This window comes from Vanessa atalanta, chromosome 20 (genome assembly GCF_905147765.1).
Source record: "Vanessa atalanta chromosome 20, ilVanAtal1.2, whole genome shotgun sequence".
Lineage (NCBI taxonomy): Eukaryota > Metazoa > Arthropoda > Insecta > Lepidoptera > Nymphalidae > Vanessa > Vanessa atalanta.
This window is the reverse complement of record NC_061890.1, coordinates 10,527,584-10,546,417: the sequence shown is the minus strand read 5'-3', so window position 1 is coordinate 10,546,417 and position 18,834 is coordinate 10,527,584. Positions and strand designations below refer to the sequence as shown.

General features: G+C 35.1%; 1 protein-coding gene across 1 annotated transcript in view; it reads left to right on the top strand.

The window, feature by feature from the left end:
• Positions 1-18,464, top strand: part of LOC125071883 (TWiK family of potassium channels protein 7-like) — a 57,799-nt gene extending 39,335 nt beyond the window's left edge. The window contains exons 2-3 of the mRNA XM_047682302.1: positions 16,727-17,373; positions 17,722-18,464. Coding sequence (XP_047538258.1) covers positions 16,830-17,373; positions 17,722-18,461 — 1,284 coding nt within the window. The 5' untranslated portion in view covers positions 16,727-16,829 and the 3' untranslated portion in view covers positions 18,462-18,464. The remainder of the gene's footprint in view (positions 1-16,726; positions 17,374-17,721) is intronic.
• The last annotated feature ends 370 nt before the right edge of the window (positions 18,465-18,834 follow it).

Below are 18,834 nucleotides of genomic sequence, written 5' to 3'. Positions count from 1 at the left end.
TCTCTTGACATCACGTCAAAACTTACACAGTTTACATTTGCACGTAATTAGTGAGTAGTAGACGCGAGATAAAATTAACGCTTGCCAACTTTTAGTTGTTTATTTGTATGAGTTGTAATTGAGTTCAGACCTTGTTGATACTAAGTGTATAATAACAAAATGTTTATGCTTCTGTTCCGTTTAAATTTAAATTGTATATTTAAATATCAAGTCCTGGGGGCTTTTGCACAAATTTGTGCAAAAGCAAAGTTGTCTATTTCATTACTCTTACACTTACACACACATATATATATATATATATATATATATTTCCTTCTGAGGAAAGTCTCGGATCCGTCACACTGAACTACATAAATTAAAAATATCAATTGTACTTACACTGAACCAAAAACAATCAAATCTTACAAAGTTAGAGCAACGTAGTCTCTGGATGTGAGTAATTTATTTAATCCGAGCTGTTTACAGTCACTCGAGTTAGCTTTGGATTTAATGTTTTGCTAATTAAACAAATACTTGGAACGACAATAATAACATACAACTGACAGTGATTTGTATTCTTAAAACAGTTATATATATATAGTTAATTGAGGAAAAGAATCCGTGATATTTTCTACCGCTGTAGCACGTCTACGAATGTAGCACACATGCTACGAGATTACAATTGTTGTAGTAAACTTGATATAATTTTACCAAATTTAAATATTCTTTTGAAATATTGTAATTAAAAACTGATGAGATACTTTTTTCCTTATTACATTCGATTTGGGACAAGCTAATAACTTACAAGTATGTAATGATTTGCCAAGATACATTCTATTGAAATAATATTTCATGCATTTTAGATCCCATTTAAAATATTATTGAGAAATCCAAACTCATAATCTACTGAGATTATATAAAAAAGCTTAACTCTGTGGCTTATCTTATTTAATATGTTCGATGTGGTGTGGAGACTAGTCTCGTTTCAAGAAACTTTCCTCTAATATATAACAGCGGTACAGACTTGCCTATGTTTCTTTTTCGTGTAAAAGCTATCTCCTAAACAGCTTTCGATGTCATCGGGAAATTACCCGAGTCGACCCTCACACACACATCTCACACCGACAAGTTATGTCAGTTAACACTTACTCGTATATACCATATACATACATTAGATATTACGCACATGTGTTGAATATACTCACACAACCACGCTTCACGACGCGTTAACAGCCCTTATGGAGATGACTGCTGACTCGCAAGAACTGCTAAGAGACGGAAGGGACGTTTTGGGACGAAAGGGATATATTTAATTTTGTTTATATAGTTTTATTCTATTACACTATGTAAAGGGTCTCGTGGCTTCAATTTAAAGGGCATGTTTTAGGTATAAAGGCATCAGAATAGAATACATGTGTATTCATAAACACAGCGGAAAAACACTGAGCTATGATATATCTCTGTCTCTAAATATGAAATTACATATTTTCTCACAATCACGTTTTCATATTTGGTAAATACATACATATTTGTTGCAATTCTTTTATTTGGCACCACTTAACATTTATTCCACCGCCAAACAGGACCTGGCTGTTATGTTTACTTGCTGTTAGGACTTTGTGCAAGCCGGTCTGGGTAGGTACCGCCCGCTCACCAACTCACCCACTAAACAGCAGTAATCAGTACTGTACTGGTTCGAAGGGTGAGTGAGCCAGTGTAACTACAGGCACAAGGGCCATAAAATCTTATTTCCCAAGGTTGGCGATGCATTAGCGATGTAAGAAATGTTTAATATATCTTAAAGCGTCATTGTCTGGGCGGTGATGACCACTTACCGTCAGTTGGCCCATGTGCTTGTCCACCTACCTATATAATATAAAAAAAAATACTAAAAAATGCGACTGTAGCGCTGTAAATAAGGTGCCGTGCCGTTAGCAGCTTTATTCAAACCTTCTTGCCATATCAGCCTTCCTAATTTATTTTTTGTCATATTATGTTTTTGAAAACTACTCCTTTTGAGTTTTTTGACTTGCAAGAAATCCTCTGAATTAAATTTAGATAAAATATTCTAGAAAGCTACGATGTCGTGCAAAACTCAGGCCACATTGTCAAAAAATATGAATATATTTGCAAAAGCTATACGAATAACATTTTCAGAGAATTGTATACAGAACGCGGAAGAGCGGCCGGTATTTTGCACAACCAACAATACTTCGCATAGCTCGGTGCAAATATTTTATTAACGTGCATAACAAACTACAAAATGTGCAGGCATTCTTCAGTACATTAAAATATTTCCCATTTTACACCACAAAGTTGCAACAGAATTACAATTTTCCGGCAAATATACACACAGCTTCGGTGCACTGCTCGGACAAATCAAGACCGCTATGCTATGTGACCGAGTACAAACTTGTGATATAAAAATAAATCAAAAAAGGAAATATTTTAGCAATCTGCAGGTACTACTATTGATTTAAATTTTTCGCTCGTAAAAGAGCTTGTGAAGCAAGACTAAATCACGGATTTTCGGTCATATTGCGGATATTGAATGGTAAAGTAGGTCGCACGTAGGTAACGAGTAGCGAAGTCCGCGGCGAGTACACCTGCCCACTAATCGTTTCCTCCTCATAGAGCTGGCTTAATGCGATAACGGGAGAAAAAATAAATCTCTGGCTCAGAACCAAAGAAATCTATTTACTAAGAACTTTGTCTATTCTTAAAACATTAAATCGCACTTTATGAATCATATTATTGTACGAGATCATTATTTAATTTTAAGGTAGCATTGATAACTTAAATAAGTCGTTATACATTTTAATATTTTGCCCTCTGAATTCAAACACGAATAAGTCCTGAAAACGGCGATTACGCCGCGCAAAATTGTGAGCAATTACAATATCAAAAACTTCATACATATTCGACAAAACCGGTCGACATTATTCGGGTTTAATACAGATTTAACGAGCAAGTAACGCGTGGCGGCGCGCCGCTTCCGTGTAAATGCCTGCTTTGCAATTCTACGACGCTCGTCGCTCGCCGCATCCGCATCGCATCACGCTAAACGTTACTTTTTACGTCGTTTGTCGAATTTGTACCAAGTCTCGTGTGAGCGTCTCCACGAAAGGAAAATGGGTAACTGTTGTGCTGACGGCGCAAGGTTTCTATAATTGCTTAAAGTTGTTAAAATTAATTGCGAATACGATGCGAATGCGAAGCATAAAAATAGCGAACTGCTTAAGTTAAAATACAACTTACATATATCTATAAACAGTACAAATTACGGAACTATTCTAAAATCTTCTCGTCGAGAATTACACGGCCGTTGTTTGTAAAGGTCAGTTGAACAGCCTTCCGCATAAAGTACAACAATTTTGGTGAAAAGTAATTAAAAATATGTGGCGAATGAGAAATAGAATTCAGAATATAATTTTATTTTATTCATTATAATTTCGTTGTTTTAATTTATCATTATTTTATAATATCTGACGGTTGCAGAAATATAATGAATTTTGTTCGGCTTAATAAGTAACCCGATTAATGCTACAAAGTCAGTCGTGTCATAAATTGTATTCAGACAACAAATAGTTTGCTCTCAGAGAGTCGATAATGTTTGTATTATATTTGCTTGGTTGATTATAATCGGTGTAAGTGTGATTTTGTTTATCAGTTGATATAATCTATATGAGCTGATTAATTAATATGTATATATATATAACACCGAAAACATTATACACACATATATATATATATATAATATATATATATGTTTTCGGTCGAAAAATTCAGTAGAAGCCTGAAGTTGGAAGTACAATCTCGTGTCTAGGTAAGCACCTAAAACCGACGGTCCTGCGCCTGAATTCTTTCTTGTCGGGTCGGGCTTGTCGCCTCATCAGTTGGGAAATAGAGAACGCACTATGATATGTCTTGCGTAATTGACTATTCTCCTATGAGATCGGGGGTCGAACTCAAATACTACGGTTTAATATTCTGTATTATTTGTTCGAGCGTTTAAAAGTCATTATTATAATTTACAAACACTTCACCGCACTGTTATTGAAATTATTGTCTCTCCGGGTACATACATTATCGGAGAAGCATTTTAATTTGATTCATTCAAGGTTTTCACGAATATAATATATTCCGACAAACACCATTTCAAAAATGTTTTAAAATTAAATTAAACTTTAAAATATATAAGAATGATGGTCAGACATCAAAAGACCCTGTACATCTCGACGGCGTAATCAGATTTAAAGTTAAAATAAGTCATTGAAACTTGTCCCTACGACATAGTTTCAGAGTAGCCGATATGTCTTGTAAATGCTTCCAAGTCGACTATTAAGTTTGATTTTCTGAATACTCTCCGGGTAGAATCTCCATTTAGTGGGATTACTTGGACGGGAATATGAATCTTTCAGCGCAGTATTCATTAAGAAAGGTGTAGTTTGCAAATGCTATTTAATAACTTTTGTAGCTGAAGCTGCTAATTTTAGCTGGTCTTTTTTGCATTTATTACGTGAACCTATTATAATAATATTTTCATTGTGGTCTGAATTAAATTAAAAAATATATATGTTTTATTTATTAGCCGCTGCGTCTGAAATCAGTTGATAGGACGTTTTCATCATATCCAACATAATTCTCGTGATAATTGTAATTGAGAGTAGTTTAAAAACTAAATCTAAATCTCTAAGTTAACAAATACTGAATAAAATTTTGTAGACTTTTTTCCTTCCTTCCTTTTTAGACTACTATTATTGTTAAAGGTATTTAATTTTATTACAAAATATTAACGGATTGATATTTTTCATATTTGAACATAAAACATAAAACAAGATAACACGATGTTCGACAACAATGTATGTACATAGCTCGTACAGTGCTTACTGAAAGTTTCAAATAAAACGTTGACAAAAATGCGTAAGTGTGCGTGTGGTGTGGGTGTGCGTTTTTCTTCGTGTTTGTGGGCCATCTACTTAACGACCAGTTTCGATATCATCAGCAAATAGCGTACATTGTCTCTTATAGGCGACACTAACACGCAAGCCCGTTATCTTGGGTCGGGTCTCGTGTACTACGCGAGTGTATACAAGTGCGTTGTCTAAAACCCTCGTGACGAAAATCCAGAAAGGCGATTTTCAATGTTCCAAACTATCGTATGACATGCGAAAGTTAGGTTTATTATTTTATATATTCTAAAGCCACATAGCAATGCTTATTTTTGTTCAATTCAGTACAATTGTGAGTTTCTGTTTTAAGGATGAGTGTGAAATGTGAAATTATGATTTTTAGGTTCAGTATTTGAGTCGCCGTCACTTCTCTCACCCTGCCTTGAAATATCAAAATTGATGGTTAACAAAATAATTTATAATCAAAGAAAAACGACAAATAAGTATCGAGTAACATTTAAACCATGGTTCTGTAACTACAATAGATATATATTTCTCATTATTATAATATTATTAAGTATATCGTATACGCGCCAAATACACACAAGGGAGCAGGGAGCGGCGGCGTAAACGGAGCAGGACGGGATAAGAGAGCGTCATACCATTCGCCGTCACAGCAAACGAGTCGCCCGTATCCTCAGCGCGCGCCAGTTGATGCGCCGCGTCTAACAAACCTTTTACATCTGGAAAGAACCAGCGAAAGCAAATTAGCGGGTATTTTAACTTTTTTTTAGCAGTTGCTGTTTCCAACGAACATATTTAGATTAGTTTTTGAAATGGCCTGACGGTGATCGTTTCATCCCCAGAGTGTATTATTATCTAAAAAGTTTATTTTTATAATATTCTTGAACACAAAACGCTCATGTATGGGTTATTTTTTTATTATTACAACTTGAATATTTTTTTTGATATAAAACAATTAGTCCAGAATGTACGAAACCTTAATATTCAAATAATTATCTCATAATATCAGAGGAGCAATTCTTTTCAATATTTGATGTATTCTATTACCATGCCAACGCGTCAATATGGCACTCGCAAATTTTATACCTATAGTATCGTTGATACAAAATATTATACTGTAAATATTTTCTTCTAATAATTTAAGCCTTCAGACATTACAAAGGACTGACGAGCTTGTAAAGCTCGTGGGACGGTGTTCACCTTAATAAGCTCCGCAAGCAAGATTCTTTTTTAATTAAGCAATAGTGTTTGTTGGTGGTTCATGTTGGTAGACGTCGCCCAAAAAAGTGTTATTGACTACAAACTACCACCAGGAGTAATGTATGTATTTTTACGAGTTTCACATTTTCTCAGGAAATCGTTACGATTTCCCCAATCTAAATGAGATTAGACATCTAATAAATATTAAGAAGCGGCGGTCACAATCCGATGTAATCAATAATTTTAATAATCTTCCGTTATTATTTATAAACAAACTCACGAGCTCATCTGCGTGGTATCCTTCTTTATTTATTCACCAAACAGTGAATACGATATCTCATAATAACGTTCAATGAGATTTTATGAGGCTTAATAGCTGGAGGGGCATAATGTTAACCGTAGTAGGTGGTGTCATTGTCAATACTGATGGTGTCAAAATTAAACTGTATTGACGGGCTTTAGTGACCACACAACGTGCACCACAAAAGCGACTTGTTATAAAAGGATTATTCTATTATGAAAATTAAATCTTTTTAGCACTTAATTTTTTTAATAAAACAACGTAATTGTTATTAGATAATTTCATTATAATAATGATTTAAGCAAAATAGTCCTTCCGCCATTGCGATACGAACGAAATTAATTAAAAAGCGTAATAAATTCAAAGTCTCACAAACCGTGGAAACGAATAAATATAAATAATTTTCCTGTTACATAAAAATTCATTCCCTCCTTATTATTACAGAGTTCGTTTCTTTTTTCGAGACTGATTAGTATTCAATTGGCGCGGAGAGAAAGTTAGGCGTAACACGCTGTCCGAATTTCTGGCGGACCAAGTCCACCTGTCTGTTAATCGTCGCCTCCCTCCTACCTCTCCTTCTCTCCCATCATCCGTACCTCGAAGTGATAAAAACGTCATTAGTCGAGCAAGGCGTCACCTCGCAGGTAGAGAGAGCTGCTTCGCTTCGATGTAATCTGATAAGTTTAACAGATTAACGAGTTATTAATCGCTTTAGTTCTTCTAGTATAAGAGGCATTAGAGACTCTCTCGATCAGGTTTCGTGAGCCCGCGCCCGAGATCGACTCGGGTGATTCCATTATCTGCAATTAATTTAGATAACCTCAACTCTTGCTGTGTACGATTGTCAATGTTAAGTTTATATTATCCTAGCGATCCGCGCTCGCTGACCGGTGCAATATATACATAAAGAAAATGAAAAGTGCGCTAGAAAATATTAAGAGAGAAATATGAATAATAATTTATTGTGAAACATGTATTTAAAATCTCAAGGTCGAAGTTATTCTGTTACAGCCCGCTATCCGAACGACGCTGTCCATTCGGATAGTCCACCATTTTATTTATTTAAGTATCTTTTATCATCTAAGCATTTATGATAATATTTAATATAATAATGTAAGTAACTGTTGCTCAAATAAAATCAAATGTCGTTAGGGTCGCTAGTATCAAATACCAAATAACAAATTTGCAAACTAATCATACTGTTCATTGAATTATTTATATGAAAAGTATTTAAGCATTCAAATAAAAAAGATCTTAAGATGTTATAAAGTCACAAATGAATACGATTAGACGTTCTCACTTGAAGTTAAACAAGCAATCGAGGCCCGAGCCCGCTACGTCATTGCCAACGAATTTAGATTTGAGATTGATCCTAGACTGCCATCAATTAAGATGCCGACGATATTGAATTTCCAGTTACAGTCTGACGAGTTTCGAGAAATTCCTTGCCCATGTAACTCAGTTATTTATTAATTTAACTAACATTTGATGTTCGACGCAATGTTGATTACAACATGGCATGTCTCTCACGAGTGTTAAAAACGAAAACGTTGTTTTCCTAAACAAGCTCAAACGACTATGAGTTCCATTGCTGTATAAGCCAATTGTGTCCTCAAACAGTTTACGATTTTTGCAGTATTGATGTGAAATATGTATTGACATTTGGTACGCCTTGGCAGTAAGACAGACTCATACAAGGGATATGAGTTGGCAAATGTAGGACACGAAGCTGACGATACATTATTGACAATGATGATGAATGACGACCGAGCTCTGAAAAATACTACATATACATATATAGTATCGCTTGTAAATAAATTATTAAATCAAATCACAATATACTTTATTAAAAAGCTGAATGAGTTTTTATGAAGAAGAGGCAGTTATGAATCGTCGCTTTAGGAGGTTAAAATCAAATATTTCTTTTAGTAACTAAGTAATATAAAAGAAGATTAATATTTTTAAGAATGAATCAAAATTATTTGTAAGAAATTCAATAATTTGAAAGAACTATAGATATATAGATATATAAGAACAACATAATTAAATTGTCTTATATTTTATTTGTTCGCATGTAATATTTTTTGTTTAATTGTATTTGTAATGCAAAGTCATCGAATTGGCTGGAGCCGCGTGCTGCAGTCAGTAGAAACTATTTTTTAGCGGAGACGAATAATGAAATCAAATGACGTCTAACCGGAGAGAACATCAGGACAAAAGTAATTACAATAATTGTCCAAAACTTCAGAGAAAATTGCTTTTATATTTCCTCGTAGTCAAAATTTCAAATGGTGAAATAAAATATTCCTGAGCCTCGTAAAAATATGAATAACCTTGCAAAATGTTTCCTCTCATGCAGTTTGAAATATGTCGAGTCTCGTATAACACTTGGAATGGCTCATAAAACAGAACAAACGATACGCAATGTAAGCATGAGCGGTGGCGCACTTCGAGAGGCGTCATTTCGTATCGTCTTGGACAGTGCGATAAACTAGCGACTCCGTCGTCACTCGCGGAAAGTTCCGCGAAGATGTTGAGACAATGCGTTCGAGATAGAATAGCGATATCTTTCAAGCGGCCGAGGCCCGCCGCAAACAAAGCAGTCGATGGAGGAGGCACCGCTCGCTTCGTTTTGTTCTTTCCCCCTTTATTTTTTCCTCAGGCAATCTATCCTTATATTTTATAGTAGCGAATATTTTGATAACATTTTTATTTGTTATTTTATTTTATTCGACTCTACGGAGACATTATTATATTTTGCGAAGTGAACAATAGCTTGTTACGTCTAAACACTTCGTTGAAATATTCAATTCGTTAACGAGGGTGAAAATGCATATTATTTTAACATTTTTATACGATTACTACGTCGCTTCGATAGCTTTTATATCGAATATAAAATTTAAAATATATTTTGTTTGTTATATTATTAAAATAAATAAAGCTTAATAACATTGCACGATTTCTATGTGATATGGAATTATTTTTATTAAATATTATAAACAGAACATATACATAACCCATACAAAACATGTACATACTACATTTAGTGAAAAATATCTCTTTCTATGTCAAGAAGTTAATTCTAATATTATTTCTAACGCGTTTTGTCCAATGTAACATAAAAGCTAGTATCTTAAGTTACTTCACAAACTTCCATATAATCTAAATAAAGGCAATGTAAGGGAAGCAGTCGCTCTGTAGTCGGTGCGGCTAACGGTGAACTTGTTGCAGGAGTTCTCAAAGCATCATTACACCTCGTGTTCGCTCGCGAGTGCCTGACGACTTCGTGTGCTCAAATATCCGCGTTCGGAAACATTCGCCTTTGACTGTACTTTAATAGCCACTATCCATTACTTCCACGCTAACTCGGTTCCTCACATCCATCGCACTTCCATTATAGTTTGAAGGACGAACTCAAATTGAACGAGCGCAGCGTGCACGTGTACAGGTGCACTACAATTCCTTTAGATGTTATTATTTTATTTAGTATATTAAGTTTATTTATTTATTTTGAGGCCAATGTGTTTCAGTAGGTAGAACATTTTTAAATTTAGAAATTTTATTTGTAACACCTTCCAACAAAGTAAACAAATCCAGTTATCAGAATAAATGGTACGAACGAATTTAAGAAATATGACCGTAATCCTAAATTTATTAATACCATAATTACAAAATCTAAATCAGACAAACTGAAATTTGATGTAGAGCAAGTATCCCGTAATATAAACGGACTATACCGAACGAAGACGTAAAAGATATCAACGAATTTTATGAATATTTTCCAAATATTTCTGTAAACAACACTAAATAACTTAACGCCCTAGGCTTACTTAATCGTTACGTTACTGAGAATCATTAATATAAAAAAAACGGCGACATAGCGATTTATTAGTCAAAATTATGAACGAGCTATTTTCTTATCTTTTATCTACACATATAATAAAATTGGAGTGTCTGTTTGTAATATTAAAATAACCCAATTTTACAAAGGCATATGTATGAAAACACGGTACATATACCAAAATATTTTTTTTTATAATTTTTGTCTGTCTGTCTGTTTGTTCCGGCTAATCTCTGGAACGGCTGAACAGATTTCGACGGGACTTTCACCGGCAGATAGCGGATGTAATAAGCAGTAACTTAGGCTTTAAGCAGTAACTTTTATTTTAGAATTATATATAGAATAAAAATAAAATCACGTTACAATATCCAAATAACTTAAATTCAAAAACAGCAAAAACTTAAATTCACAGCTAGTCTGTAATAAATGTGAAGAATTTGGTACTTTTTCAGATTTTTTTAAATTGAATATCGTAATTCCATTATTTAAGTCTATAAAAAGGACTTAAATAACTGTAACCGAGCTCAACCTTGCTAATATTAAATCAATTTTTGAAACAATTATGCTAAATCAATTAATTATATTTAAACTCGAACAAGCTTTTTGCTTTTTAAAGAGTTTGGATTAAGCAAGGGTCGTTCTATCACTAATGCGTGTGTATCTTTTATTCAGATACTTGGGAGAGATCACGGAATGCTATTGGAGTCTTTTGTGACTAATCACAAAAGCTTTAGAATGCATTACACATGACATTTATTTAGAAACACTTAAATACTATGGAATCAAAAACCCTGAATTAGACTTAATTTCCTCATATATTATTTAAATAATTTTAAAGTTTGTTATTAACTGGGCAAAATCAAATGGACCTCTTACACGAATGGGTTTTCCACGGGGGTCAAATTTGGGACCCTGCTGTTCTTAATATATGTATATGATTTAACGTTTTTGTTAATAAGACTTGCGACACATTGTTTGCAGCTGATACGTTTCTAATATTGAAACTTGACAGAAAAATAAACAACGGTGAGAGCAAAGCTCTGTCGCAGGTCTTAGGTTCGTTTGATAAAAATAATCTAGTCCTAAATGAAAAAAAGACTAAACGTATGTTATTTTCTGTGCTGAAAGTTAAGTTACAATCTTCGGCGGTTATTTTGAAGAATAAAAGACCTGAGTTTGTTGAGTCGACAGTCTTTGTAGATGTTACTCTTGACTCTAAACTCAATACATTTTGTATTTATGATATTGTTTATATGGAAGAATATACAAAAATATGCCATAAGCGCTGATAATCATACAATTGATACTAGAAATAAACACTTATTTCCTCTGCTTCCCGCTTGCATACAAACAGAGGGCGTTTGTGAGATTGGTATAAATTTAAAATAAAAAACCCCAACATGTAACTTTACATTTAACAAATTAAAAAAAATATATAACACGAAAACTATTCAATAAATTCATTAAAAAGTATACTTTGTGGACACAGATGCTTGGATTTAAGCTCGATTTGAAACAAACAAACAAACTTTTCTCTACTCACTTCTTTCTCTACTTTAAGAACAGAGATTATATTTTCCCAGCAGTGGGACATTTAGATACTTTGCTTTTTATTTTCTAAAAGTAGATAACGAGATTTTACTGTATTGGAAAAAATTATATTATAATAATACATTATTATTAATAAGTGCACAACTAATTTCCTTTTAAGCTTTTGATTGAAACACAATCAATAACAGACGGAGTCAAATGAGATAGCTAGTACAGTTAGTTACAAGCCACGATAAGGAGAAATGTAATATTTAAGTATAATGCAAACCACTCTCGCGGATAATTTATAAGAAATTTGAAACACGAGCGCGGCACAACTCGAGCGTTGAGGAAACACTCCTCAGTTATACGAGTGGGTCGTCGTTATTGCAAAATAACATTTCACCGACTGCTTTCGAAAACGTACTTATGATTTAAACATCGTTAATATAATAATTACATTACATATAGAATAATAGTAATTACATTACACCTACGTTGTATTAAAAATTTGTGTATACAACATTATAGTCGGAGCTCTTATTTTGTCGGTCAAAAGTAGTTTTGACGAAACACATACCTCCTTATTACGTTAGGTTTGTTCTATTTTTATATATGTACGTGGCATTTGTTAGTTAGAGTACTACACACCATATGTACTAGTGGTACTGACTAGGTAGAGCGCAAAGACCACATAGTCAAGTGGTATTCATTTTTGTTGACTGTAGCAAAGACAAAACATTTTTTTTATTTTTTACTTCATAGTTAATGGGCCACCTGATGTTAAGTGGTCACCACCGCCCAGACAGACAGACATTGGCATAGACATTGGCATTGTTAGAAATATTAACCATCCCTTACTTCACCAATGCGCCACAAACCTTGAGAACTAGGATGTTATGTCCCTTGTGCCTGTAGTTACACTGGCTCACACACCCGTCAAACTGGTATAAAACAATACCAGGTATTGCTGCTTGGCGTCAGAATATCTGATTAGTGGGTGGTACCTACCCAGACGGATTTGCACAAAGCTCTACCACCAAGTACACCAATTAACCTAACCTGAATCAACTTAGGTTATGAGTCAAAAGTACGATCAGAAAAGTGGTATCACTGTAACTTATTTAAAATATGTGCTAATGGTAATGGAATATGGTATGAAAGTTGAATCTCTTACAATCGTGATAGAACCATATCCAATAAAACGACTGATAGTAATAAAGAGAGTCGCCGTTACGCTCTAATTCTCGAAGGTTCGAGAAAATTCCCATTCAAATTTTTATTTTTATACAATAAAGAAAGTATTAGTACAAAATATTAGTTATTAGTAAAGTTAGTTATTAGTACAATATACAGCTTAATTTTGAACTATTTTGATATTCAGTTGCTAATATTACCTTTCTCTAAAATACCTCACAGTAAAATTAATAAATAGTAAATATTATGCAAATCAATAAATCTTATATAAAAAAAAGTGTATCAGCTATAGTTTTAAAAGCAGAAACTAGCCAACGGCAGGGGCGATATTGTTGTGCACTTTGTATCTTCACTCTTACAGTCTGATAAGAGTGGTCTCATCCTCAGGCTTTTTGTAATTGAAAAAAAATAACAACAATTTTAATAATATTTATTATAGAGACAGAACCTTCGAACCTAGTTCTTGATGATCTAGTGTCAAACAAACTAGTCACTAGACTAACTAGGCATTCGATGTAATAATATCCCAAAAATATATTTTACACCTTATGCCCATTCGGCAAGTATAAAAACATTATTATACAATTAATCTCTAATAACATTACACGTATGTTTCAGTTTTCATTCTAGTCTAAAGTAATTGGATTATGTTGGAAAATGTCTTTTTCTGATGTACCCTTTGAGGTGAATTACAACACTCAATTTAGTCTCACTCGGTCGTAAAATTAAGACAAGAAAGTTGACTTATTGGTATTCTAGTTGGTAAAAACATAAGAGAAAGCGTGACACGTTTCCGAAGGAAACCTTTTCATCTTTGATTATTTGCCCGAAGGCACCGCCTTTCAAATATACGTCACTGAATAGACGCGCTGAAAGCGGAAACATGTGAACAACTACTGTTTTCAGAGCGAGTGTACATTAACATTCTGCAGCTTACATTGCCTTGAATACTTCATCAATATTAAATTACGTGTCTACAACTCTGTGTTATTTTCATCGCATCTGTCAGTGCAGTGTAAGTTTAAAATACTGACCCAATTTCCTGCCTTACATGCAGGTCATCATTTTAGAACGATGTATTGTTTGATATTCAATGTTTTCAAATTAGCTTAACTTACTGGTAAATAGTAAATGGTGCGTTCACCAACGCGCTTCAGAAGAAACTCTACAAATTTTACACAATTTACTGCAGACCTGTGTATGTGATTTGAGATATAATATCGAAGGAGCTTAGATTAGTTTGATTACACGTCCGACTAAATGTCACAGGGTTGACCAAGTTAAACATCATCATAGACTTTCACTAGAGCCTCTTAGATTATATTTTTGCAAAGTGGGTGGTTAGGTTAGTTAGTGGAATATGTTACGTAAATTAGATGAGTGAGTTGATGAGATGAGTGAGAGACGACAGGCTCGAGAAATTTGATTGCTAATAAATTCGTATGGGACTCGCCGGTACTGAGCACGACTGATGCGCCCCAACTTACCCATACTTACTAAAAACCAGCCGTACCTATTCCGTCTCTTCAGGGGGCATCGCAGGATCGTTCGCGCATGCTACCGGTACTGACGGTTGGCTCACCATTGCGGGCTTCTAAGCTAGAGGAGTTCCCGAAGACTATAGTTGTCATTTGAATTATTATTGCCTTATAAAAAAAAAAAACAATAAAATATTTATTATTTAGTAGCTTCTTTCATGACTAGCAAGTATTAATCCATTTAAGTATTGCATTTATTACGTATACATAATTCTTTATTTCGGACACAAAAAACTACCACATAACCAGTGCATAGATTGAGTTAACATTCGACCGAACCTAAACTTCACACAAGTTTACTTCTTAATACATATTCATGCAGTTACGAGTGCTGTCAAGTTTGCGGAGAGGGAGGCGGATCGTCCCCACAACTTCGTTACAAGCAATCGTTCATACTCCACTGCCCACTAATTCCCCTTAATTGCTTTTCCTAGTTCAATCGCCCAAAGCTTGCTCGCTCCAATAAGATTGTCATCCTCTTTAAGATCAAATAGAAATTTTAAAAATATTACTAACTCTAGTGAAATAGTCGAGGGTTACCCAAGAATAAAGTAAAACAACAACCTGAAAACATTCTGCTGGCTGAGACCTCTTCTATTTAGGAAGATGATTTGGACATTAAGGAAGTTTTTGCTTATCTTACCACGCCGTCACGATACGAATGATGAATTATAAACGCGAATCAAACACATTGAGTTGCCATTATCTGGGTTTGAATCAGCAATATTTTGTTCAAGTCTATATCCACTCCACTCTACATAAGCTTATGCTCATCTAGAGTGGAGTGGAATCATGACTTCTTCTTAATTATATCACACAGCTTGTCATATCATAACGGATAAACTTTGCAAGTCTCCCAACGAAATCCTGTAGCGCGTGTGAGTAAACTCGTTGACTACGAGTTAATTCGTTCTAATACTCTAGTACCTAATACGAAAATATTGAAAAATATTTAATAAATTTCCACAGAGATTACCCGCGCTTGTCTATATATTTACTTATATTTTAATTTGCTCACTTTTATCTATTTATACTGTAATACATTAATGTCTATTTATACAATAACATTAACGTACATTGGACAAGTGCTGTACTCACATCACAAGCATTAATTATAACTGTATGTAAGATAAGCACTATATTGTTTGAAGATTGCCTACGTGGATGCATCGACAGTCGGGGAGCTTTATTGTTCATAATCCCTCCTCCTGTTTCAAGCCTCTATCGTGTATAGCGTATTAGTAATTCGATGGTGTAATTCTTTATATCTCATATGGTTATTGGGATCTATATTTCAGTACGGAACGAGTCATCTTTCTTTGGAGCTCTATACTCTAAATCTGGGTTGTCGCACATGAGGCGCGTGCATTATTAAAATGTTTGTCACAGCTGCTTACAACATAAACTAGTGCTCGTACCGTGATGTGGAATAACAACGATTTATAATGTAACTTTCGATTTGCTCCTGAATACGTGGATCGCTTATGAAGTCGAGAACACGCTCCTCGGAGACATAACTTTTTGCATCAACGGTTTCCAATTCGAGTTTGTTTTTGTTTTATAGATATTATTTTAGGATTTTTGGGGAGTTATCTTTTGTTTTTACACGAGAGAATAATTTTCAAGCTTGTTTCAAATATTGACTTGAAGTTTTAATTTATATAAAAAAACATTGCGCGTAATTAATTTTGATTAAAAATTAAGACGAGAAAATCCCTTTTTTATTTCCCTTTTATTAATATCCACCTATAATATCATATTTAAGACAGATTATGTAAGCTAGTTCACGCGGCTTCTTGATTAATGAATAATAATATTAAGTACTTAGTTCTATCTTTATAGGAATGTCAGATATCCGAAATAATAGCACAGCTGTATAGTTTTGGTTGCGTAATTATAGTTTAACAGCTTAATAAACGCTATGATCTCGGTCGAGGGTCTGTAATGTCTCTTTGTTTGAATACTCAAACTGTTCGATGTTCCAGTTTAAATATCAACTTACCATCAAATCGACATAAGTTATTTCTTAATTTGTGATTTTTGACATGAAAAATAATTCTGAATCATGTACTTTTATTTAAGTTTATGATCCTTTACGATTTGCGTTTCGAAGATTTCTAAATTTTTATTTGAACAGAAATAATTTCTTTTAATTTGATTTAGGTACCAATTAAAATGCGTCTTATAAACAAAGAAAATAATTAAATTATTTTCATTGTTACAGATGACCTTCCAGCAGCTTCCAACGAGTAACGAGTATCTAGAATGTTGAGAACGAAGAAGCGAATACACCACAAGAAGTACAAAGTGCGGTAAGCTATGTGCCAATGATCAACATGGTAGAGGACGGCAGCCGGGACTCGTCCAAGCGTGCTCTCCGAAAAAACGAACCGTCCATAATCGACGAACCCAATTGCTGTTTTATCTCACGCCGAGAAGACTCACGGCTGTTCTGCTGCAGATGTGCTCACAAAAGACGCGCGTCACCACTCACTTGTCTGGCGATATGTTTTCTGGTTCTAACCTACAACTTGCTCGGAGGGTTTCTATTTCTTGCTATAGAAGGCAACTCGATACCAGAAGAGACATCAGTTGCAGCATCAAAACCGAATTTAAGTCAGTCGCAGAGTGGCGACCTCCGTTCGAGAACTGTCGAACGCCTCTGGTCTATAACAGAAGACCTAAACATTCTTTATAAAGAAAATTGGACGAAGCTAGCTGCCAAAGAGTTGATGGATTTTCAAAGGGTTCTAATGAAATCGATGCAGACTGGAGACACACCGAGTATCTCGACCCACTATGACGCTATAGACTATCGCTGGACTTTTGCTGGCAGTTTTCTTTACGCACTTACTTTGATCACAACAATCGGTGAGTACTCAAAATGAAAAGTTACTCGAAATTTCAATCAAAAATATTTTTGTTTGCCTTATTTCACCAATTATTTTTAACCTATTGTAAATTGGTGTCTTTTAATTATTTAATGAAAAACTAAAAGCTTGTGTTGTATATCTATATATTTTTTTCATTTAATCTAAAATTTAGAATGAATACAATTCATCATATTTTGCACAAACCAACATAAAGATAAATAAGTTATTAAAATGAAGCAATCAAACTTTAGGTTAGAATTTAGGAACTGGTTTAATTTTATTGCAAGTACATCTTATTACATTATACAAGCTTTGACAATAAAAGTAAAAGGTACCTTTGTTTCAGGACATGGAAGCGTAACTCCAAAATCGTCAGTAGGCAAGGTAGCGGCGATACTGTACGCATGTGTGGGCATACCACTAATAATGCTGTACCTGTCGACTATTGGCGAGGCGCTAGCGAGGAGTTTCCGCTCTCTCTACTCCAAACTTTGCCCAGCGCGCCTTAAAAGCGGTGACTTTCATTCAAAAGCGGACTGCCTGAGCCGATACTCTCTGCCTGGCGTCGAGTGCAAGCAATTTGTCGATTGTGATAGAAAAGAAAAACTTTACGATCGTCAAAGGCGAACGCCGTTTCAAGCCGCTTTAAATCTGGACAGTTTAAATGGAGGTTATCATTGGACGTGCCGGGACCACACGCGAGTGCCAATCCTACTTAGTTTACTTTTAATCATTCTATATATAGCTTTAGGTACGTTCTTATTTCACACGACGGAGAGATGGAACTTAATAGATGGATGTTATTTTTCCTTTTCGAGTCTCGCGACGATAGGCTTCGGAAATTTAAGGCCTGGGTTATACGCCAGCACCGTGTCCGCGAAGGCGGAGGACATCGCCATAGGCGTGTGTTGTATATATATTCTAGTGGGTATAGTAGTGGTAGCTATGTGTTTTAATCTCATTCAAGAGGACATGAGCTCGGCTCTCCGCGGTTTTACCGCCCTCTGTACAGGAAACTCTAAAACTCGCGCAGTGCATAGTGTAGAGAAATGCGATGAAAATATTTCCATGGCCGTCGTCTCCTGACACAGAGAGACGGCCGAGGTGCCGTCTATAAACTGCCACGAGAAGCGGGCTCAAGTAAGCTTCAAGATTGATAGTGCGAACCCGACTAAGTTCAACAGTTTACCGCGAAGAAAATCATCGGCGTACGGCGAGGAGAGTTTCCAAAGGAATACCCCGGCTCGCCGGTCTGCCGGTCACGCGGAGAGATGCGTGGAGTATTTCGTGCCACGCAGTTTGAGCGAGTTCAATCTGAGTTGCACGGGCGTAGGTGCTAGCGAACTGGTGGCAGTCGGCGTCAACGCACTGGGCGACCGCGCGCGTGCTCGGCGAGACAAGATGGTCACTTTCGAGGACGAGAACTCCGGCGTGTTAGCCGAGAGTCGCGCGCTCGCCG